The sequence below is a fragment of the Somniosus microcephalus genome, unplaced genomic scaffold (assembly GCF_052327205.1).
Source record: "Somniosus microcephalus isolate GS21.2 unplaced genomic scaffold, FLI_Smic_1.0 unresolved_chr2, whole genome shotgun sequence".
Classification (NCBI taxonomy): domain Eukaryota; kingdom Metazoa; phylum Chordata; class Chondrichthyes; order Squaliformes; family Somniosidae; genus Somniosus; species Somniosus microcephalus.
The window spans coordinates 36,061,436-36,085,282 of record NW_028225180.1 but is presented as its reverse complement, the minus strand read 5'-3'; the positions used below and the strand labels follow the sequence as shown (position 1 = coordinate 36,085,282).

The window sequence follows — 23,847 nt, the reverse complement described above, 5'->3', positions numbered from 1 at the left end:
AGATTTACTACCCTCAGTGAAGAAGTTTCTCCTCATCTCAGTTTTGAAAGGGCAGCCCCTTATTCTTAAATTATGCCCCCTAGTTCTAGTCTCACCCATCAGTGGAAACATCCTCCCCGCATCCACCCGATCAAGCCCCCTCATAATCTTATGTTTCGATAAGATCGCCCCTCATTCTTCTGAACTCCAATGAGTAGAGTCCCAACCTACTCAACCTTTCCTCATACGTCAACCCCCTCATCTCCGGAATCAACCGAGTGAACCTTCTCTGAACCGCCTCGAGAGCAAGTATATCTTAAATATGGAAACCAAAACTGCATGCAGTATTCCAGGTGTGGCCTCACCAATACCCTGTATAACTGCAGCAAGACTTCCCTGTTTTTATACTCCATCCCCCTTGCAATAAAAGCCAAGATTCCATTGGCCTTCCTGATTACCTGCTGCACCTGCATACTAACTTTTTGTGTTTCATGCACCAGGACCCCCAGATCCCTTTGTACTGTAGCACTTTGCAGTTTCTCTCCATTTAGATAATAACTTGCTCTTTGATTTTTTTCTACCAAAGTGCATAACCTCACACTTTCCAACATTATATTGCATCTGCCAAATCTCTGCCCACTTACTTAGCCTGTCTATGTCCTTTTGCAGGTTTTTTATGTCCTCCTCACTCACTGCTTTCCCTCCCATCTTTGTATCGTCGGCAAACTTGGATATGTTGCACTCGGTCCTTTCCTCCAAATCGTTAATATAGATTATAAAGAGTTGGGGTCCCAGCACTGACCCCTGCGGAACACCACTAGTTATGATTGCCAGCCTGAGAATGAACCATTTATCCCAACTCTTTGTTTTCTGTTAGATAGCCAATCTTCCACCCATGCCAGTATATTACCCCCAATCCTGTGATTTTTTAACTTGATCAGTAATCTTTTGTGTGGAACCTTGTCAAATGCCTTTTGGAAGTCCAAATACACTACATCCACTGGTTCCCCTTTATCCACCCTGTATGTTACATCCTCAAAGAATTCGAGCAAATTTGTCAAACATGATTTCACCTTCATAAAACCATGCTGACTCTGTCCTATTAAATTATGTTTATCCAAATGCTCTGTTACTGTTTCCTTAATAATGGACTCCAACATTTTGCCAACCACAGATGTTAGGCTAACTGGTCTATAGTTTCCAGCTTTTTGTCTACTTCCCTTCTTAAATAAGGGTGTTACATTAGCAGTTTGCCAATCTGCCGGGACCTTTCCTGAGTCCAGGGAGTTCTGGAAAATAATCACCAATGCATCCACAATCCCTACCGCCACTTCTCTCAAGACCCTAGGATGTAGGCCATCAGGTCCGGGGGATTTATCCACCTTAAGTCCCATTATTTTACTGAGTACCATCTCCTTAGTGATTTTAATCGTCTTTAGCTCCTCCCCCCCCCCCCCCCCCCATTGCCCCCTGTTTGTCCAGTGTTGGGATATTTTGAGTGTCCTCTACTGTAAAGACTGATACAAAATATTTGTTCAGCGTCTTTGCCATCTCCATGTTCCCCACCACTAGTTTCCCGGTCCCACCCTCTAAGGGACCAACGTTCGCTTTAGCCACCCTTTTTCTTTTTATATAGCTGTAGAAACTCTTGCTATCTGTTTTTATATTTTTTGCTAGTTTACTTTCATAATCTATCTTCCCTTTCTTAATTAATCTTTTAATTATTGTTTGGCTTTTAAATGCTTCCCAATCTTCTATCCTCCCACTAGATTTGGCTACTTTATATGCCCTTGTTTTCAGTCGGATACTATCCTTTATTACTTTACTAAGCCACGGATGGCTCTTTTCTCTTACTCCCCTTTTTCCTCAGTGGAATATATTTATCTTGAAAGATGTGAAATATCTCCTTGAATGTAGACCACTGCTCTTGTACCGTCTTACACTTTAATCTGTTTTCCCAGTCCACTTTAGTCAATTCTACTCTCATACCTTCATAGTCTCCTTTATTTAAGCTCAGTATGCTGGTTTGAGATCCAACTCTCTCACCCTCAAACTGAATTTGGAATTCAACCATATTATGGTCACTCATTCCAAGGGGATCCTTTACTCGGACATTTTTTATTAATCCTGTTTCATTACACAGGACCAGATCTAAGATTGCCTGCCCCCCTGGTTGGTTCAGTTACATACTGCTCAAGGAACCCGTCCCTAATACACTCTATGAACTCTTCCTCAAGGCTGCCATGCCCAATTTGATTAGTCCAGTCAATATGAAAGTTAAAATCCCCCATGATTAGAGCTGTTCCCTTATTACAAGCCCCAACTATTTCCTGATTTATACTCCGACCAACAGAGTTGCAACTGTTAGGAGGCCTATAGACTACGCCCTCTAGTGACTCTTTCCCCTTATTATTCCTTATCTCCACCCAAACCGTTTCACTATCCTGCTACTTTGACCCAATATCATTTCTCACTATTGCAGTGATTCCATCCTTGATTAACATAGCAACCCCACCTCCCTTTCCTTCCTGTCTGTCCTTCCTAATTGTCAAATACCCTTGTATGTTTAGTTCCCAGTCATGATTATCTTGCAGCCATGTTTCCGTAATAGCCACCAGATCATACCCATGTGTAGTTATTTGTACCGTCAACTCGTCAATTTTGTTACGAATGCTGCGTGCATTCAGATAAAGAACTTTCAAATATGTTTTCTGACAATTTATTCCTGCTTTTACTACTTTACCATTATACATTCTGTCCCTTCCTGCCACGCTCTGGTTTTTAATTCCCCCACTGCTACCTTGCTCTATTGCCTTCTCCGTTGTCATTTTTATTTTTCGCTCTCTTAAAACCTCCCCCCCCCACTAATTAGTTTAAAGCCCTCTCTACAGCCCTAGTTATTCGATTCACCAGGACTCTAGTCCCAGCACTGGCCAAGTGAAGTCTGTCCCAACGGAACAGCTCTCTCCTGTCCCAGTACTGATGCCAGTGTCCCAGGAAGCAAAACCCATTTCTCCCACACCAGGCTTTGAGCCACGCATTTAACTCTCTAATTTTATTTACCCTAGCCAAATTTGCACGTGGCTCAGGTAGTAATCCAGAGATTATTACCCTTGTGGTTCTGCTTTTTAATTTGGCCCCTAGCTGCTCAAACTCCCTCAGCAGAACCTCCTTCCTTGTCCTATCTATGTCGTTGGTACCAACATGGACCACGACAACTGGATCCTCCCCCTCCCACTCCAAGTTTCTCTCCAGCCCAGAGGAGCTGTCCTTAACCCTGGCACCGGGCAGGCAACACAGCCTTCGGGACTCTTGCTCTCAGCTGCAAAGAACTCTATCTATCCCCCTAACGATACTATCCCCTACCACTACAACATTTCTTTTATCTCCCCCCACTTGAATGGCCCCCCGCTCCAAGGTGCTGTGGCCGGGTTGCTCATCCTCCCCGCAGTCCCCGTTCCCATCCTCACAGGGAGTAAGAGCCTCAAACCTGTTGGACAAGAGCAAGGGCTGCGGCTCCTCCAACACTACCTCCTGGATCCCCGTACCTGCCTCACTTCTAGCCACACCATCCTGACCCTGGCCACGGACTACATCTGAATTAATTAATCTAATTGGTGTGACTACCTCGTGATACACAGAGTCCAGGTAACTCTCCCCCTCCCTGATGTGTCGTAGTGTTTGAAGCTCGGACTCCAGCTCTTCAACACGGAGCCGGAATTCCTCGAGCAGCCAACACTTACTGCAAATGTGATCACCGTGAGCATCAATGGTGTCCACCAGCTCCCACATATTGCAGCAGCAACGCATCACCTGATCTCCCATTCTATGTAATTAATTAAATTTATCATTATTATTCTTAAATACCCTCTGCCCCGATTCTAGATGATGAATATCGCACCTTAGAAACTATAAACCACAGAGTTCAAGCTTCAAAAGAGAGAAATACTCAGCAACCAATCACTTACCCGCTTTCTGGTGACGTCACACTTGGATTACATTTTACCTCTCTCCTTCCCTCTGAGGTCCGAGACTGGAGATTGGTAAACCTTACCTTGGTCTCTGAAGCCTTTTTAAGCTTCCCGCTTGCGCCTCCCGCCGACACCCGCGGCCTGAGGCCTTACCTGGGTCTCTGAAGCCTTTTTAAGCTTCCCGCTTGCGCCTCCCGCCGACACCCGCGGCCTGAGGCCTTACCTGGGTCTCTGAAGCTTTTTGAAGCTTCCCGCTCGCGCCTCCCGCCGACACCCGCGGTCTGAGCGGTATAAGCCCAATCGACCCAATCTCTCCTCATACCTCATTCCTGCCATCCCAGGTATCAGTCTGGTGAATCTTTGCTGCACTCCCTCCATGGCAAGAACATCTTTCCTCAGATAAGGCAACCAAAACTGCACACAATACTCCAAGGATCCAATTGCAATGAGTTCACACTGGTGAGGGGTTTGTATCCCAAAAGTCACGAGCTGAACGTCAAGTCCTGACGTGGGAGGAGTGCAGCGCAGATTCACCAGAATGTTACCAGGGCTCCAAGGGTTAGAGGAGAGATTGCATAAACGAGGCTCGTGTTCCGTGGAATATTGAAGGTTGAGGGGTGATTTGGTGGAGTTGTTTAGGATTTTGAAATTAATTGATCGGGTAGATAGAGAGAAACCTTTTCTGGTGGTGGGGGAGTCTCGGACAAGGGGGACATAACCTTAAAATCAGAGCCAGGCCATTCGGGAGAGAAGTTGGGAAACACTTCTTCATGCAAAGGGTGGTAAAAGTGTGGAACTCTCCCACAAACTAGCTTAATTAATAATTTTAGGTCTGATATCGATAGAGTTTTGCTAACCAAGGGTATTAAGGGATGTAGATCAAAGGCGGGTGAACCGAGTTAGGATACAGATCAACCATGATCTCATTGACTGGCGGAGCAGGCTCAAGGGGCTGAATGGCCTACTCCTGTTCCCGTGAGGTCATCCGCCCCTCCCGTCTCCTTAGGACCGCTCGCTTGGTATCGAACCTTGGGGCTGTCGACGTCATCAGACCAGATGGCCGTCGTATCACCTCGCCAGGATATTGAACACTTTCTAAACGGTGATAAACTAGGGACTGTAGAGGAGCCAAGAGATATAGGAGTCCAAAGTTCTCACATCATCCAGTAGACACGCCCAACAAGCAATCAAAAAGCCCAAAGGAATGTTGACCTTGATCTTGAGGGCTGGAATACAAAGGGGAGGAAGTTATGCTTCAGTTTGTACAGAGCCTTGGTGAGACCCCATCGGTCGTACTGCGTTCAGTTCTGGGCACCTCACTTCACCTCAGGAAGGACATACTGGCTTTGGAGGGGGTGCAGCGCTGATTCACCAGAACGATACTGGGGCTGAAGAGGGTTAAATTATGAAGACAGGTTGTTCAACCTGGCTTGTATTTCCTTTTAAGTATAGAAAATTTAAGGGGTGATGTGGTCGAGGTGTTTACAATGTTAAAATGATTTGATAGGGTAGATACTGAGAAACTATTTCCTCTGGTGGGGGAATCCATATGGATTGAAATAAAAGATAAGGGATCGATCACGCTAATAAGGGTATGCAGTAGACCACCTAACAGTGGAGAGGGGGTGGAGGAAGAAATGTGTAGGCAAATATGTGAAATGAGTAAAGTAAGTAGAATGATAATCATGAGAGATTTTAATGACCCCCAAAAGACCTGGCAAGAGGAGGTAGTGAGAGGGGTACAGGGAATGGAGATTTTAAAATGTCTGCAGGCCCCCTTTCTCAACCAGTATGTAAAAGCCCAACAAGAGAGGGAGCACTGCTGGATCTAGTAATGGGGAATGAACCAGAACAGATAAGAGAAGTAAGCATTGGGGAATAGCTAGGCAATAGCGATCACAACATAAGATTTAATATAAAGATTGAGAAGGCAAAGACCAAAGTAATAAATTGGAACAAAGCTGATTTTAAGGGGGTGAGAATGGAACTAGGGAAAATAAACAGGAAAATTTACTGACCAACATAGAAATAGAACAGCAGGGGGAAACACTTAACGGTGATCAATTGAGTGCAGGAGAAATATATCCCACTAAAAAGCAAGAACAAACTAGCCAGTAACGACACATCATAGATGAATAAAGAAATAAGGGCAACATTGAAACTAAAGAAAAAGGCACACACTAAGTACATAGACAACAAAGGAGAGGATGGCAAAGGGAATACGAAAAGGTTAGGAAAGTAGACGTAAAAACTTAGGAAGGTAAAGAGAAACTACAAAATTAAATTATCAAGCATTATAAAATGAAATAGTGAAGTATTCTACAGACACATAAATAACAAAAGAAAAATCAGGATAGGTATATGCAGTTAACTCGCAGGTAATGATGGCAAAAGACAGAAATATTAAATAATTACTTGGCTTCATTATTTACCAGGGAGACTGTAATGGTGGACATGACATTGATCAAAAAAGATGCAAAGACATTTAAGGTAGAAACATAGAAGATAGGAGCAGGAGCAGGCCATTCGGCCCCTCGAGCCTGCTCCACCATTCGATGAGATCATGGCTGATCATCCAAACTCAGTACCCCGTACCTGCCTTCTCCCCATATCCCTTGATCCCTTTAGCTGTAAGAAATATATCTAACTCCTTCTTGAATATATTTAAAGACTTGGCCTCAACCGCCTTCTGTGGTAGAGAATTCCACAGGTTCACCACTCTCTGGGTGAAGAAATTCTTCCTCATCTCTGTCCTAAATGGCTTACCCCTTATCCTTAGACTATGACCCCTGGTTCTGGACTCTCCAACCATCGGGAACATTCTACCTGCATCTAGTTTCTCCAGACCTGTCAGAAGTTTGTAAGTTTCGATGAGATCCCCTCTCATTCTTCTAAACTCCAGCGAGTATAAGCCCAATCGACCCAATCTCTCCTCATATGTCATTCCTGCCATCCCAGGGACAAGCCTTATGAATCTTTGCTGAACTCCTTCCATGGCAAGGACATCCTTCCTCAGATAAGGTGACCAAAACTGCACACAGTACTCAAGGTGTGGTCTCACCAAGGCCCTGTACAACTGCAGCAGGACATCCTTACTCCTGTACTCAAACCCTTTCGCTATGAAGGCCAACATACCATTTGCCTTCTTCACCGCCTGCTGCACCTGCATGCTTACCTTCAGCGACTGGTGCACAAGGACACCCAGGTCTCATTGCACTTCCCCTTCTCCCAATCTATTGCCATTCAGATAATAGTCTGCCTTTCTGTTTTTGACACCAAAGTGGATAACCTCGCATTTATCCACGTTATATTGCATCTGCCACGCTTCTGCCCAATCACCCAACCTGTCCAAATCATCCTGGAGTTTCTCGGCATCCTCCTCGCAGCACACACGCCCACCCAGCTTTGTGTCGTCTGCAAACTTGGAGATATTACATCTAGTTCCCTTATCTAGATCATTAATGTATATTGTGAATAGCTGGGGTCCAAGGACCGATCCCTGCGGTACCCCACTAGTCACTGCCTGCCACTCGGAAAAAGACCCGTTAATTCCTACTCTCTGCTTTCTGTCCGCCAACCAGTTCTCTATCCAAATCAATACCTTGCCCCCAATCCCATGTGCCTTAACTTTACACGCTAATCTCTTATGCGGGACTTTATCAAAAGCCTTTTGAAAGTCCAAATACACCACATCTACTGGTTCTCTGTTATCTATTTTCCCAGTTACATCCTCAAACAATTCCAGTAGATTAGTCAAGCACAATTTACCTTTTGTAAATCCATGTTGACTTTGTCCGATCCTGTCACTGTTTTCCAAGTGCTCAGCTATTACATCCTTTATAATGGACTCTAGCATTTTCCCCACTACCGATGTCAGGGTTACCGGTCTGTAATTCCCCGCTTTCTCTCTACCACCCTTTTTGAATAGTGGGGTAACATTAGCTACCCTCCAATCCATGGGTACAGTTCCAGATTCCAGCGAATTTTGGAAGATGATCAGCAATGCATCTACTATTTCTAGGGCCACCTCCTTAAGTGCCCTAGGATGTAGATTATCAGGCCCTGGGGATTTATCGGCCTTCAATCCCGTCAATTTCCCTAACACCATTTCCCTACAAATACTGATTTCTTTCAGTTCCTCCCTCTCATCAGACCCTATGTTCTCCAACATCTCTGGGAGGTTATTTGTGTCCTCCTTTGTGAAGATAGAACCAAAATATGCATTTAATTGGTCAGCCATTTCTTTGTTCCCCATTATAACTTCCCCTGCTTCTGACTGCAAGGGACCTACACTTGATTTCATTAATCTTTTTCTCTTCACATATCTATAAAAGCTCTGTCAGTTTTTATATCCCCTGCAAGCTTATTTTCATATTCTATTTTCCCCTTCTTAATTAATCCCTTTGTCCTCCTTTGTTGAATCCTGAACTCCCAATCCACAGGGTTACTGCTTTTTCTGGCCAATTTATATGCCCTCCCCTTGGATCTTATGCTATCCCTAATTTACCTTGTTAGCCATGGTTGAGTCACCCTTTTTGTTTTATTCTTATCCCAAACTGGGATGAACAGCTTCTGTAGTTCATCCATGCGGTCTTTGAATGTTTGCCATTGCCTATCCACCGTCAACCCTTTGAGTAACATTCCCCTATCAATCCTACCCAATTCGCGCCTCATACCATCGTAGTTTCCTTTATTTAAATTCAGGACCCTAATCTCCGAGTCAACTACTTCACTCTCCATCCTAATGAAGAATTCTATCATATTATGATCGCTCTGACCCAAGGGGCCTCGTACAACAAGATTGCTAATTAATCCTCTCTCATTACATAATACCCAGCCTAAGATGGCCCGATCTCTGGTTGGTTCCTCGACATATTGTTCCAGAAACCATCCCGTAAACATTCTAGGAATTCCTCCTCCACAGTATTTTTACTAATTTGGTTAGCCTAATCTATATGTAAATTAAAGTCACCCATGATGACTGCTGTGCCCTTACTGCATGCTTCTCTAATTTCCATTTTAATGCCATCCCCAACCTCCGCATTACTGTTTGGAGGTCTATATACCACTCCCACTAACAATTTCTGTCCCTTGATATTTCTCAGTTCTACCCATACAGATTCCGCATCATCAGAGTTAATATCCTTCCTTTCAATTGTGTTAATCCCCTCTTTAACCAGCAATGCAACCCCACCTCCCTTTTTTGCCTATCCTTCCTAAATATTGAATACCCCTGGATGTTGAGTTCCCAGCCTTGGCCACCCTGGAGCCATGTTTCTGTAATCCCAATCAAATCATATTTGTTTACCTCTATTTGCGCAGCTAATTCATCCACCTTGTTTTGCATGCTCCTTGCATTAAGACACAAAGCCTTCAGGCTTGTTTTTTTAACGCTCTCCGACCTATATATTATTATTTACTGTGACCATGTTTGATTTAAACCGTTGAGTTCTTTGCCTTCTAATTTTGTTTTTTTCCTTCCTGTCTTTTGCTTTTTTCCTTGTTTCCCTTTCCTCTGTCTCCCTGCTCAGGTTCCCAACCCCCTGCCACTTTAGTTTAAACCCTCCCCCACAGCACTAGCAAACACTCCCCCTAGGACATCGGTCCCGGCCCTGCCCAGGTGCAAACCGTTTGTACTGGTCCCACCTCTCCCAGAACCGGTTCCAATGTCCAAGGAATTTGAATCCCTCCTCCTTGCACCATTCCTCTAGCCACGTATTCATTTGAAATATCCTCCTATTTCTACTCTGACTAGCACGAGGCATTGGTAGCAATCTTGAGATTACTACCTTTGAGGTCCTATTTTTAAATTTACCTCCTAAGTCCCTATATTCTGCTTTTAGGACCTCATCCCATTTTTTACCTATATCGTTGGTGCCTATGTGCACCACGACAACTGGCTGTTCGCCCTCCCCCTCCAAAATGTTCTGCAGCCGCTCCGAGACGTCCTTGACCCTTGCACCAGGGAGGCAACACACCATCCTGGAGTCTCGATTGCGGCCGCAAAAACGCCTATCTATTGCCCTTACAATTGAGTCCCCTATCACTATAGCTCTTCCACTCTTTTTCCTCCCGTCCTGTGCAGCAGAGCCACCCATGGTGCCAGGAAGTTGGCTGCTGCTGCCTTCCCCTGATGAGTCATCTCCCCCCCCCCCCCCCAAACAGTATTCAAAGTGGTATATCTGTTTGAGAGAGGGATGGCCACAGGGGATTTCTGCACTACCTGCCTGCGCTTCTTACTCTGCCTGCTGGTCACACATTCCCTTCCTGCCTGTGCACCAACTCGCTAAATGTGATATTCACGACGTCCTCAGCATCGCGAATGCTCCAAAATGAATCCATCCGCAGCTCCAGTGCCGCAATGCAGTCTGTCAGTAGCTGCAGCTGGACACACTTCCCGCACACATGGTCATCAGGGACGCTGGGCCTGATTTCCCACATAGAGCAGGAGGAGCATACTACGGGGCTGGGCTGTCCTACCATGACTTACCCTTTAATTAATTAATTAAAATTAAATGAATCCCACCAATTTCACTTCAATTAAATGATATACTCAAGGGCCCTTGCTTAATAGTAGTCCCCGCTACACAACAGAGACCTTAGAAACCACAATTTAAGTTTAGAAAAATTTAGAAAGAAAATACTCACCAACCAATCACTTACCTGCTCCTTGGTGACGTCACACTTCGTCAATTTTTGCTTCCCTCTCCCGGAACCTGGATTGGTAAGCTCCTTAAATACCGCCGCTGCCTCTGGTGCTCCCTCGCAGGTCCGCTGCCTCTGGTGCTCCCTCGCAGGTCTGCTGCCTCTCTGCTCTCGGGGCTCTGGGCCTCGCTGCCTCGGGGCTGCTCCTTTAGTACCTCCACCGCCTCTGGTGCTCCCTCGCAGGTCCGCTGCCTCTCTGCTCTCGGGGCTCTGGGCCTCGCTGCCTCGGGCTGCTCCTTTAGTACCTCCGCCGTCTCTGGTGCTCCCTTGCAGGTCTGCTGCCTCTCCGCTCTTGGGGCTCTGGGCCTCGCTGCCTCGGGCTGCTCCTTTAGTACCTCCGCCGCCTCTGGTGCTCCCTCGCAGGTCCGCTGCCTCTCCGCTCTCGGGGGAGATAATTGATAAACTAATCAAACTTAGAGTGGTCCGGCTGGATTGCATCCATGACTATTAAAGGAAGTTATGGAAGAGATAGCAGAGGCACTATTGCATGTTTTTATAAAAACTAATTAAAGGGAATAGTGCCAGAGGACTAGCAGATTGCTAATGTGATTCCTATATTTAAAAGGGAGATAGAACAAGTCCAGGGAACTATAGAGCAATTAGCTTAACGCCAGTGGTAGGAAAGGTAATGGAATCCTTACTCACAGATGTAATAGAAAAACATCTAGAAACTGAAAATATAATAGAGTAGTCAGCATGGATTTCAAAAGGGAAGGTCTTGCTTGACCAACCTTATTAAATTATTTGAAGTAACAGAAAGGGTAGATGAGGGTAATGTAGTAGACGTAATATATTTGGATTTCCGAAAAGGCTTTCGATAAGGTACTGTACAGTAGACTCTTGACTAAGATCAGAGCATGTGGAGTAGGGACAAGTAGCAGAATGGATAACAAGCTGGTTACAAAACAGGAAAACAGAGAGCGGGGGTTAAAGGTAGTTTCTCAGGTTGGTAAATAGTGAAAAGTGGTGTTCCACGAGGATCTGTGCCGGGACCACTGTTGTTCACTATTTACATAAACATTTTGGACTCTGGAATTGGAAGTACAATTTCAAAAATTTGCAAACGACACCAAATTGGGGGGTGTAGTCAATAAAGAGGAAGACTGCAACAAAATACAGGAAGACGTTAATAAACTTGCAGAATGGGCATGTAATTGGCAAATGAACTTCAATATAGATAAGTGTGAGATGGTACGTTTTGTTAAAGAATAAGGAAGCCACATATTCCTTGGAAAATAAGGGTTTAAATGGGGTAGAGGAGTCAAGGAATCTGGGGGTACAGATGCACAAATCCCTAAAAGTAGTGATGCAGGTTAATAAGGCTATTCTTAAAAAAAAAAAAAAAAAACAAACAAAGCACGGGTTCATTTCTAGAGGAATAGAATTGAAAAGCAGAAAAGTTATGTTAAGTTTGTGTAGAGCCTTGGTTAGACCACACTCGGAGTACTGTGAACAATTCAGGTCTCCATATTATAAAAAGGATACAGAGACACCGGAGAAGGTGCAAAAAAGATTTACTAGAATGATACCAGAACTGAGGTTGTACCTAATCGGGAAAGAGTGAACAGGCTGGGGTGTTTTTCTCTAGAAAAGAGAAGACTGTGGGGTGACCCGATAGAGGATTTCAAGATTATGAACGGGTTTGATGGGGTAGAGGGAGAGAAGATGTTTCCACTTGTGGGGGAGACTAGAACTAGGGGGCCATAAATATGAGACAGTCACTAATAAATCCAATAGGGAATTCAGGAGAAACTTCTTTACCCAGCGAGTGGTGAGAATGTGGAACTCGCTACCATATGGATTGCTCGAGGCGAATAGTATAGGTGCATTTAAGGGGACGCTTGATGAGCACGAGAGAAAGGAATAGAAGAATATGCTGATGGGGTTAGGTGAAGAGGGGTGGAAGGAGGCTTGTGTGGGGCATAAACACTGGCATGGAGCAGTTGGGCCGAATGGCCTGTTTCTGTGCTGTAAATGCTATGTAAAGGAGGCCGATCCTTAAATTTAGAGCGAGGCCCTTCAGGGCGATGTTGGGAAGCACTTCACACAAAGGGTAGTGGAAATGTGGAACACTCTTCCTTCCTAAAAGGCTGTTGGTGCTGGGGGTCAGTTGGAGCAGCGAAGACCGAGAGATCGATTTTTGATAGGCAAGGGTATGAAGGAACAAATTGAGTTTAGGTGCAGATCAGCCATGATATAATAGCATGGTCCAAGTGGCTGACAGGCCTGTTCTTGCTGTTCCTGCTGTTCCTGCAACTGCTTAACCCGCCCCAGTGTTCTTCATTTTAAATCAAATGTTTCCCGAAACGGTCTTTCCAGTGTTGCAGGATTTGACGTTGCATGTTCCCAGGACCGAGCCTGTCGCAGTTTTCATGTGTGTCTGTTCCCTGTGTGTCCCCTTTCCCCTCCTCCTCCCTCTTCCCCCGGTCCCCTCCGCCACCCCCCCCCCCCCCCCAACAAAGGCACAGGGCTGCTGTTCTTGTTTTTTAGAGTGTCTGTCAGTGAAGAGGAAAGTCAGAAATGGAACGGAGATTGACCAGACTTGAGAGGCACAGGAAGGGAGTTGAGCTGGGGAAGGAGCAGGAGGCAAATGGAGAGTTGATAGAGAGAGAAAGAGAAAGAGGAGGACAAAATAAAGGAAGAGCTCGAGTGGATAGCAAGACTCTCAGAACAGACGATGACAGACAGGCTCAGCCTCGTAGACATTAGAGGTATACGGAAACTGTGCGTCTGGAGGGGTGTGTGTGTGTGAGTCCCTGAGCCAGCCAGCATAGCAATATTCAGACAGTCCCATGTCCCAAGTGCTGCTCTTCATCGCTCACTCTCTTATTCGCTTGGAGCCCTCCATCCTTCCTTTGTGGCTGGCTCTTGCTCCTTATCCCCGCTTCCCCTCTACCTCTTCCTGGCCCCCCCCCCCCCCCCTTCCTGCCTGGCCCCCCCCCCCCTTCCTGCCTGGCCCCCCCCCCCCTTCCTGCCTGGCCCCCCCCCCCCTTCCTGCCTGGCCCCCCCCCCCTTCCTGCCTGGCCCCCCCCCCCCTTCCTGCCTGGCCCCCCCCCCCTTCCTGCCTGCCCCCCCCCCCTTCCTGCCTGGCCCCCCCCCCCCTTCCTGCCTGGCCCCCCCCCCCCCTTCCTGCCTGGCCCCCCCCCCCTTCCTGCCTGGCCCCCCCCCCCTTCCTGCCTGGCCCCCCCCCCCTTCCTGCCTGGCCCCCCCCCCTTCCTGCCTGGCCCCCCCCCCCTTCCTGCCTGGCCCCCCCCCCCCTTCCTGCCTGGCCCCCCCCCCTTCCTGCCTGGCCCCCCCCCCCCCTTCCTGCCTGCCCCCCCCCCCCTTCCTGCCTGCCCCCCCCCCCCCCCTTCCTGCCTGGCCCCCCCCCCCCTTCCTGCCTGGCCCCCCCCCCCCCTTCCTGCCTGGCCCCCCCCCCCCCTTCCTGCCTGGCCCCCCCCCCCCTTCCTGCCTGGCCCCCCCCCCCCCCCTTCCTGCCTGGCCCCCCCCCCCCTTCCTGCCTGGCCCCCCCCCCCCCCCTTCCTGCCTGGCCCCCCCCCCCCCTTCCTGCCTGGCCCCCCCCCCCCCTTCCTGCCTGGCCCCCCCCCCCCCCTTCCTGCCTGGCCCCCCCCCCCCCTTCCTGCCTGGCCCCCCCCCCCCCCCCTTCCTGCCTGGCCCCCCCCCCCCTTCCTGCCTGGCCCCCCCCCCCCCCCCCCCTTCCTGCCTGGCCCCCCCCCCCCCTTCCTGCCTGGCCCCCCCCCCCCTTCCTGCCTGGCCCCCCCCCCCCCTTCCTGCCTGGCCCCCCCCCCCCCTTCCTGCCTGGCCCCCCCCCCCCTTCCTGCCTGGCCCCCCCCCCCCTTCCTGCCTGGCCCCCCCCCCCCCTTCCTGCCTGGCCCCCCCCCCCCCTTCCTGCCTGGCCCCCCCCCCCCCCCTTCCTGCCTGGCCCCCCCCCCCCTTCCTGCCTGGCCCCCCCCCCCCTTCCTGCCTGGCCCCCCCCCCCCCCTTCCTGCCTGCCCCCCCCCCCCCTTTCCTGCCTGGCCCCCAGCCGGAGTTGTTATCAGAGCAGAGAAGGTTCAGGGGAGATTTATTAGGTGTTCAAAATCATGAAGGGGATTTTGATAGAGTAAACGAGGAGAAACCGTTCCCGTGGCAGAAGGATCAGTAACCAGAGGACACAGATTTAAGGTAATTGGTTTAAAAAAAAAAAAAAAAAACAGGTGGAAAATTTTTTTTACACAGCGAGTTGTTGTGACCTGGAATACGCTCCTGAACAGGCGGGAGAAGCAGATTCAATAGTAACTTTCAAAAAGGAATTGGAAAAATACTTAAAGGGGAGAAAATTGCAGGGCTGTGGGGAAAGAGCAGGGCAGTGGGACTAATCGGATCGCTCTGTCACAGAGCCGGCACCGGCAGGATGGGCCGAACGGTCGCCTCCAGTGCTGTGTGATGCTGTGACCTCTGACTTAACTCTTTTTTCCTCGTCTCTTGCTCCCTAGACCCTGGAAGATCCGCTGACCAGCACTAGCACCAGCACCAGCACCCTGGAATCGGCCAGCAAGGAGGCGGTAACCAAGGGCAACCGGAGGAACCGCATTCCCGACAAACCCAACTACAGCCTGAACCTCTGGAGCATCATGAAGAACTGCATCGGAAAGGAGCTGTCCAAAATCCCAATGCCTGTGAGTACGGCGCCGCAGCAGGACGACCTGAAGCACGGGTAAAGTGGCACTTGGTCATGATGTGGGCTTCGGGTACAGAGTCAGGGCACTCGCCGGTGATCCAAACCTACACCCCGGTCTGGTACACTGGGAGTGAGTGAGATGGGGGTCTAGTACACTGGGAGTGAATGGGATGGGGTCAGGTAAACAGGGAGTGACGTACACTGGGTGTGAATGGGATGAGGTTTGGTACACTGGGAGTGAATGGGATGGGGGTCAGGTACACTGGGAGTGAATGGGATGGGGTTTGGTACACTGGGAGTGACGTACACTGGGTGTGAATGGGATGGGGTTTGGTACACTGGGAGTGACGTACACAGTGTGAATGGGATGGGGTCTGGTACACTGGGTGTGATGTAGACTGGGAGTGAGTGCAATGGGGTCTTGTACACTGGGTGTGAGGTACACGGAGTGAGTGTGATGGGGTCTGGTACGCTGGGTGTGAGGTACACGGAGTGAGGGAGACGGGGTCTGGTACACTGGGTGTGAGGTACGCTGGGAGTGAGTGCGATGGGGGTCTGGTACACTGGGTGTGAGGTACACTGGGAGTGAGGGAGATGGGGACTGGTACACTGGGAGTGAGGGAGATGGGGACTGGTGCACTGGGAGTGAGGGAGATGGGGACTGGTGCACTGGGAGTGAGGGAGATGGGGATTGGTGCACTGGGAGTGAGGGAGATGGGGACTGGTGCACTGGGAGTGAGGGAGATGGGGACTGGTGCACTGGGAGTGAGGGAGATGGGGACTGGTGCACTGGGAGTGAGGGAGATGGGGACTGGTGCACTGGGAGTGAGGGAGATGGGGACTGGTGCACTGGGAGTGAGGGAGATGGGGACTGGTGCACTGGGAGTGAGGGAGATGGGGACTGGTGCACTGGGAGTGAGGGAGATGGGGACTGGTGCACTGGGAGTGAGGGAGATGGGGACTGGTGCACTGGGAGTGAGGGAGATGGGGACTGGTGCACTGGGAGTGAGGGAGATGGGGACTGGTGCACTGGGAGTGAGGGAGATGGGGACTGGTGCACTGGGAGTGAGGGAGATGGGGACTGGTGCACTGGGAGTGAGGGAGATGGGGACTGGTGCACTGGGAGTGAGGGAGATGGGGACTGGTGCACTGGGAGTGAGGGAGATGGGGACTGGTGCACTGGGAGTGAGGGAGATGGGGACTGGTGCACTGGGAGTGAGGGAGATGGGGACTGGTGCACTGGGAGTGAGGGAGATGGGGACTGGTGCACTGGGAGTGAGGGAGATGGGGACTGGTGCACTGGGTGTGAGGGAGATGGGGACTGGTGCACTGGGTGTGAGGTACGCTGGGAGTGAGTGCGATGGGGTCTGGTACACGGAGTGAGGGAGGTGGGGTCTGGTACACGGAGTGAGGGAGGTGGGGTCTGGTACACGGAGAGAGTGCGATGGGGGTCTGGTACACTGGGAGTGAGGGAGATGGGGGTCAGGTACACTGGGTGTGACGTACACTGGGAGTGAGGGAGATGGAGTCTGGTACAATGGTTTCTGTATACACACAGTGAAAGGGATGAGGTTTGCTACACTCGATAGTTATGTACAAGTTGAATTGATCAAGCCTGTGCCGGTTTCTAATTCTGCCCTTGGGACTTTCTCCGTTGTGACACTGCCCCCTTCCAGGTTAACTTTAACGAGCCCCTGTCAATGCTCCAGCGGTTAACAGAGGACCTGGAATACCACGAGCTCCTGGACCGAGCCTCCAAGTGCGACAGTGCCTTAGAGCAGCTGTGCTACGTGGCTGCATTCACCGTGTCCTCGTACTCGACCACCGTCTTCCGAACAGGAAAGCCTTTCAACCCCTTGCTCGGGGAGACCTTTGAACTGGACCGGCTGGAAGATGAGGGCTTCCGGTCCATTTGTGAGCAGGTGAATATCGAGCCCCCTTCCTGTTCCCCCTCACTGTTGTATGGGGCTTCTAGAACACCAGAAATCGGAGCAGGAGTAGGCCATACAGCCCCTCGAGCCTGTAAAGAAAGAAAGACTTGCATTTCTATAGCGCCTTTCACGATTTCCGGATGTCCCAAAGCGTGTAGTACTTTTCGAAGCACAGTCACTGTTGAAATGCGGCAGCCAATTTCCGCACAGCAAGTTGACGTCCACCTGAGCGAGCAGACGGGGCTTCGGTGTGACGTCTCATCCGAAAGACGGCACCGCCGACAGTGCAGCTCTCCCTCGGTACTGGTACTGGAGTGCCAGCCTAGATTTTTGTGCTCAAGTCTCTGGAGTGGGAACCCGCAGCCTTCTGACTCTGAGGCGAGAGTGCTACCCCAATGGGCCATGGCTGACGCTAGAAATCTGAGCAGGAGTAGGCCCTTCGATCCTGCTCCGCCATTCAATAAGATCGTGGCTGATAATCTACCTGAACTCCACTTTCCTTGCCCTATCCCCATATTCTATGCCAGACATTTGAGTTTAGCGTTGCTGGTCGAGTGGACCGCGAGTCCCTTATGATCCGGAGCGCACCTTTCACTGTCCAAAATCTAGGGCACGTAACAGAACTTGACTTGTATACCGGGTGCTGGAATTAAATGTGTGGCTCCCCTCTCTCTTTCCGGAAGCTAGGCTGAAGCCCTCGCTTCACAGGGATGAGGTGTAGCTGCGGCCTATTAACTGGGCAACTTGTATCAAAGGAAGAAGGGAGATACGTGTATACAGCGCCTTTCACGAGCTCCGGATTCCTCGGTCGACAGCAGGTGAACCGGTCACGATCGCGTTGCTGTTTGTGGGAGCTTGCTGTGCGCAAATTTGGCTGCTGCGTTTCCTACATCACAACAGTGACCGCGCGTCAAAAGGTACTTCATTGGCTGCAGAGTGCTTTGGGACAACCGCGCCTTTTAATGTACCAAAAACGTCCCAAGGCGCTTCACAGGAGTATTAATCAAACAAAAATTTGACACGGAGCCACATAAGATATTAGGACAGGTGACCAAAAGCTTGGTCAAAGAGGTAGGATTTAAGGAGGCGGAAAGAAAGGTAGAGAGGTTCACGGAGGGGAATTCCAGAGCTTGGGGCCGAGGCACATGAAGGCACGGCCGCCAATGTTGGAGCGATGGAAATTGGGAGATGCGCAGGAGGCCGGAATTGCAGGAGCGCAGAGATCTGAGGGTTGAAACATATAAGATACTGAGGGGGCTCCACAAGGTAGATGCAGAGGGGATGTTTCCCCTCATGGGGAAATCTAGAACTCGGGGGCACAGTTTCAGAATAAAGGGTCACCCTTTTAGAACTGAGATGAGGAGGAATTTCTTCTGAGGGTCGTAAGTCTGTGGAATTCTCTGCCCCATAGAGCTGTGGCGGCTGGGTCATTAAATACATTTGAGGTGGAGATAGACAGATTTTTGCAAGATAAGGGTTATGGGGAGCGGGCAGGGAAGTGGCTTTGAGCCCAAGATCAGCCACGATCTTATTGAATGGCGGAGCAGGCTCGAGGGGCCAAGTGGCCTATTCCTGCTCCTATTTCTTATGTTGTAGGGCTGGAGGAGGTTACAGAGTTAGGGAAGTGTGGGGTGGGGGGCGAGGGCCAGGGAGGGATTTGAAAATAAGGCTGAGTTTTAAAATCAAAGCATTGCCGGGCCGGGAGCCGAAGCAGGCCAGTAAGCGAACGGACTCCGATCCAAGCGGAAGTACTTCTGACTTTGTTCACGGAGTGGGGTGGTTACGGGAGATCTGGTAACTGGTGAAGGGAAGCTCGCTCTAACTGAAGCCCATGGGCCACCTGCTAGGACACGGTGTTGACCTGGAGGAGGCACTGATTGGATCGTTTCGGGGGAGGGCGTAATGTTTTTAACGATGTGCTGCTTTGAACCCCCACCGCACAGGTCAGCCACCACCCTCCGGCCGCTGCCCATCACGCGGAGTCCAAGAATGGCTGGGCACTGCGCCAGGAGATAGCCATCGCCAGCAAGTTCCGAGGCAAATACCTGTCCATCATGCCCCTGGGTAAGTGTGCCAGTGGTTCATCAGCTGCGGGACAATCCCAGCTTGCTGTGTGGGTGGTTTAAAAACAATATGTCATTAATTATATTCGTTCTCCGGTCGTGGGCATTGCTGGCAATGCCAGCATTTATTGGGTCAGACGGATAAGGACTGGAGTTATCTATAGTCCCAGACTAGGTAATGACTGGAGTCACATATAGACCCACACTGGGTAGGGGCTGGAGTCACCTATAGACCCAGACTAGGTAATGACTGGAGTCACATATAGACCCAGACTGGGTAGGGGCTGGAGTCACATAGTCCCAGACTGGGTAATGACTGGAGTCACATAGACCCAGACTGGATAGGGGCTGGAGTCACACATAGGCTGAGACTGAGTAAGGACTGGAGTCAGACACACACACAGGCCCGGACTGGAGTCTCTCACACACCCAGGCAGGGACTGGGTAAGGTCTGGTGCCCATTATGTGGGTAATAGAATTACCATTTACCCACTCCCACCCCCTCCCCACATACATGTCCACTGACCTGCCACTGGTGCTTTCTAAGCGTATGATGTGCCAATCCTTTGATACACGTGTCTTCTGTGCTGCAGGCTCCATCCACTGCACCTTCCATCAAAGTGGCAACCATTACTCGTGGAGAAAAGTCACCACCACAGTGCACAACATCATCGTAGGCAAGCTGTGGATCGACCAGGTGAGGGAGCGCTGCACTGTATGAGGGGCAGTACTGAGGGAGTGCTGCACTGTATGAGGGGCAGTACTGAGGGAGCGCTGCACTGTCGGAGGGGCAGTACTGAGGGAGCGCTGCACTGTCGGAGGTGCAGTACTGAGGGAGCGCTGCACTGCTGGAGGGGCAGTACCGAGGGAGCGCTGCACTGTTGGCTGGGCAGTACCGAGGGAGCGCCGCACTGTCGGAGGGGTAGTACTGAGGGTGCGCTGCACTGTCGGAGGGGCAGTACTGAGGGAGGGCCGCACTATCGAAGGTCCCGTCTTTCGGGTGAGATTTTAAATTTTTAAATCGAGACCTCGCCTGCTGTCTCAGATGGATGTAAAAGATCCCATGGTCACTATTTGGAAGGAGAGCAGTGGAGTTCCCCCCACTGTCCTGGGCCAATATTTATCCCTCAACCAACATCACTTTATAAAAAAAAAAAAAAAAACATTTGATCCAGTTATTTACTGCATTGTTGTTTGTGGAAGTTTTCTGTGTGCTCATTGGCTGCCGCCTTCCATACTTTACAGTAGTGACAACACTTCAAACGTACATCATTGCCTGAGAGCGAGGCAGTGAGATTAGTTTAGGGTTGTTACAGTGCTATGGGGAGAGAACGAGGCAGTGAAATTAGTTTGGGATTGATAACGGGGCTTTGGGAAGAGTGGGGCAGTGGCATTAGTTTGGGATTGATACAGGACTATGGGGAGAGAGCGGGGCAGTGGGATTAGTTTGGGATTGATGCAGGGCAGTGGGGAGAGAGCGGGACAGTGGTAATTGTTTGGGATTGATACAGGGCAATGTTGCGAGCGGGGCAGTGGGATTAGTTTGGGATTGATACAGGGCTGTGGGGAGAGAGCGGGACAGTGGTTTAGTTTGGGATGGATACAGGGCAACGGGAAGAGAGCGGGGTAGCGGGATTAATAATTAATAATACTAACCAAATTAGTAACAATACTGTGGAGGAGGAATTCTTGGAGTGTATACGGGATGGTTTCCTGGACCAATATGTCGAGGAGTAATTAGCAATCTTGTTGTGCGAGGCCCCTTGGGGAGGAGCGATCATAATATGATAGAATTCTTCATTAAGATGGAGAGTGAAGTAGTTGACTCAGAGACTAGGGTCCTGAATTTAAATAAAGGAAACTACGATGGTATGAGGCGCGAGTTCGCTAGGATGGATTGGGGAATGTTACTTAAAGGGTTGACAGTGGATAGGCAATGGCAAACATTTAAAGATCGCATGGATGAACTACAGAATTTGTTCATCCCTGTTTGGCATAAAAATAAAACAGAAAAGGTGACTCAACCGTGGCTAACGAGGGAAATTAGGGCTAGCATAAGATCCAAGGAGAGGACATCTAAATTGGCCAGAAAAAGCAGCAAACTTGAGGATTGGGAGCAGTTTAGGATTCAGCAAAGGAGGACAAAGGGATTAATTAAGAGGGGGAAAATAGAGTATGGCAGTAAGCTTGCAGGGAACATAAAAACTGACTAAAAGCTTCTATAGATATGTGAAGCGAAAAAGATTGGTGAAGTCAAGCATAGGTCCCTTGCAGTCAGAATCAGGGGAATTTATATTGGGGAACAAAGAAATGGCAGACCAATTAAATACATACTTTGGTTCTGTCTTCACAAAGGAGGACACAAATAACCTCCCAGGGATGTCGGGGAACATAGGATCTAAAGAGAGGAAGGAACTGAATTAAATCAGTATTTGTAGGGAAATTGACGGGATTGAAGGCTGATAAATCCCCAGGGCCTTATAATCTACCTCCTAGGGTACTTAAGGAAGTGGCCCTAGAAATAGTAGATGCATTGCTGGTCATCTTCCAAAATTCTATAGACTCTGGAACAGTTCCCATGGATTGGAGGGTATCTAATGTAACCCCACTATTTAAAAAGGTGGTAGAGAGAAAATAGGGAATTATAAACCGGTAAGCCTGACATCGGTAGTGGGGAAAATGCTAGAGTCCATTATAAAGATGTAATAGCAGAGCACTTGGAAAACAGTGACAGGATCGGACAAAGTCCACATGAATTTACAAAAGGTAAATCATGCTTGACTAATCTGGAATTTTTTGAGGATGTAACTGGTAGAATAGATAAGGGAGAACCAGTGGATGTGTATTTGGACTTTCAGAAGGCTTTCGATAAGGTCCCACAAGAGATTAGCGTGCAAAGTTAAAGCACATGGGATTGGGGAAGCAAAGAGTTGGAATAAACGGGTCTTTTTCCGAGTGGCAGGCAGTGACTAGCGGGGATCGGCGCTGGGACCCCAGTTATTCACAATATATATCAATGATCTAGACGAGGGAACTAGTGGTAATATCTCCACGTTTGCAGACGACACAAAGCTGGGTGGGCATGTGTGCTCTGAGGAGGATTCAGAGAAACTCCAGTATTATTTGGACAGGTTGGGTGATTGGGCAGATGCAGTATAATGTGGATAAATGCGAGGTTATCCACTTTGGTGACAAAAACAGGAAGGCAGGTTATTATCTGAACGGCAATAGATTGGGAAAAGGGGAAGTGCAACGAGACCTGGGTGTCCTTGTGCACCAGTGGCTGAAGGTAAGCATGCAGGCGGTTAAGAAGGCAAATGGTATGTTGGCCTTCATAGCGAGAGGATTCGAGTACAGGAGCGAGGATGTCTTGCTGCAGTTGCACAGGGCCTTGGTGAGACCACACCTTGAGTATTGTGTGCAGTTTTGGTCGCCTTATCTGAGGAAGGATGTTCTTGCCATGGAGGAAGTGCAGCGATGATTCACCAGACTGATACTTGGGATGGCAGGAATGATGTATGAGGAGCGATTGGGCTTATATTTGCTGGAGTTTAGAAGAATGAGAGGGGATCTCATTGAAACTTATAAAATTCTAACAGGACTAGACAGACTAGATGCAGGAAGGATGTTCCCGATGGCGGGGGAGTCCAGAGCCAGGGGTCACAGTCTAAGGATAAGGGGTAAGCCATTTAGGACTGAGATGAGGAGGAATTTCTTCACCCAGAGAGTGGTGAACCTGTGGAATTCTCTACCGCAGAAGGCAGTTGAGGCCAATTCATTAAATATATTCAAGAAGGAGTTAGATATATTTCTTAAGGCTAAAGGGATCAAGGGGTATGGGGAGAAGACAGGGTACTGAAATTGGATGATCAGCCATGATTTCATATAAATGGTGGATCAGGCTCGAAGGGCCGAATGGCCTACTGCTGTTCCTATCTTCTATGTTTAGTTTGGGATGGATACAGGGCTATGGGGAGCGAGCCAGGCAGTGGGATTAGTTTGTGATTGATAATGGTGCTTTGGGGAGAGAGCCTGTCAATGGTATTAGTTTGGGATTGATACAGGAGTACGGGGAGAGCGTGGGGCAGTGGGATTAGTTTGGAATTGTTGAAGAATGTAACCAATCGTGCCGTGTTGGGCCAAATGGCCTCTGCTGTAAATATGTATGGTTGCATAACAATCAATCTGGGTGACAGAGATTGAGAACCCTGCTGCTGATTCTGGTGTATAGTTTTGGGGGTAGATTATCAGAATTAAAAAGTCCATTCGATACCGAACCCAGTTACTACAAATTCAGTCGATTTTCACAGTGCTATCTGGGATTGAATTTCACCCTTTAAGCCCTGGTATCATTCTGAGGACAGGTTGCATGGACTAGGCTTGTAATCCACCGAATAAAGATTAAGGGGTCATCTAATTGAGGTGTTTCTGATTGTTAAAGGAGTTGATAAGACAGATAGAGCGCAACTATTTCCACTGGTGGGGGGAGCCCAGAACAAGGGGGCATAACCTCAAAAGTAGAGTCAGGCTGTTTGGGG

At 49.3% G+C, this 23,847-nt stretch overlaps 1 protein-coding gene across 2 annotated transcripts in view; it reads left to right on the top strand.

The window, feature by feature from the left end:
• Positions 1-23,847, top strand: part of LOC147092464 (oxysterol-binding protein 1-like) — a 126,370-nt gene that overhangs the window by 76,672 nt on the left and 25,851 nt on the right. For both annotated transcript variants that reach the window (XM_085975935.1, XM_085975936.1), the window contains 4 exons: positions 15,131-15,313; positions 16,992-17,237; positions 19,190-19,310; positions 19,903-20,006. In XM_085975935.1, the coding sequence (XP_085832061.1) occupies positions 15,131-15,313; positions 16,992-17,237; positions 19,190-19,310; positions 19,903-20,006 (654 nt within the window). The remainder of the gene's footprint in view (positions 1-15,130; positions 15,314-16,991; positions 17,238-19,189; positions 19,311-19,902; positions 20,007-23,847) is intronic.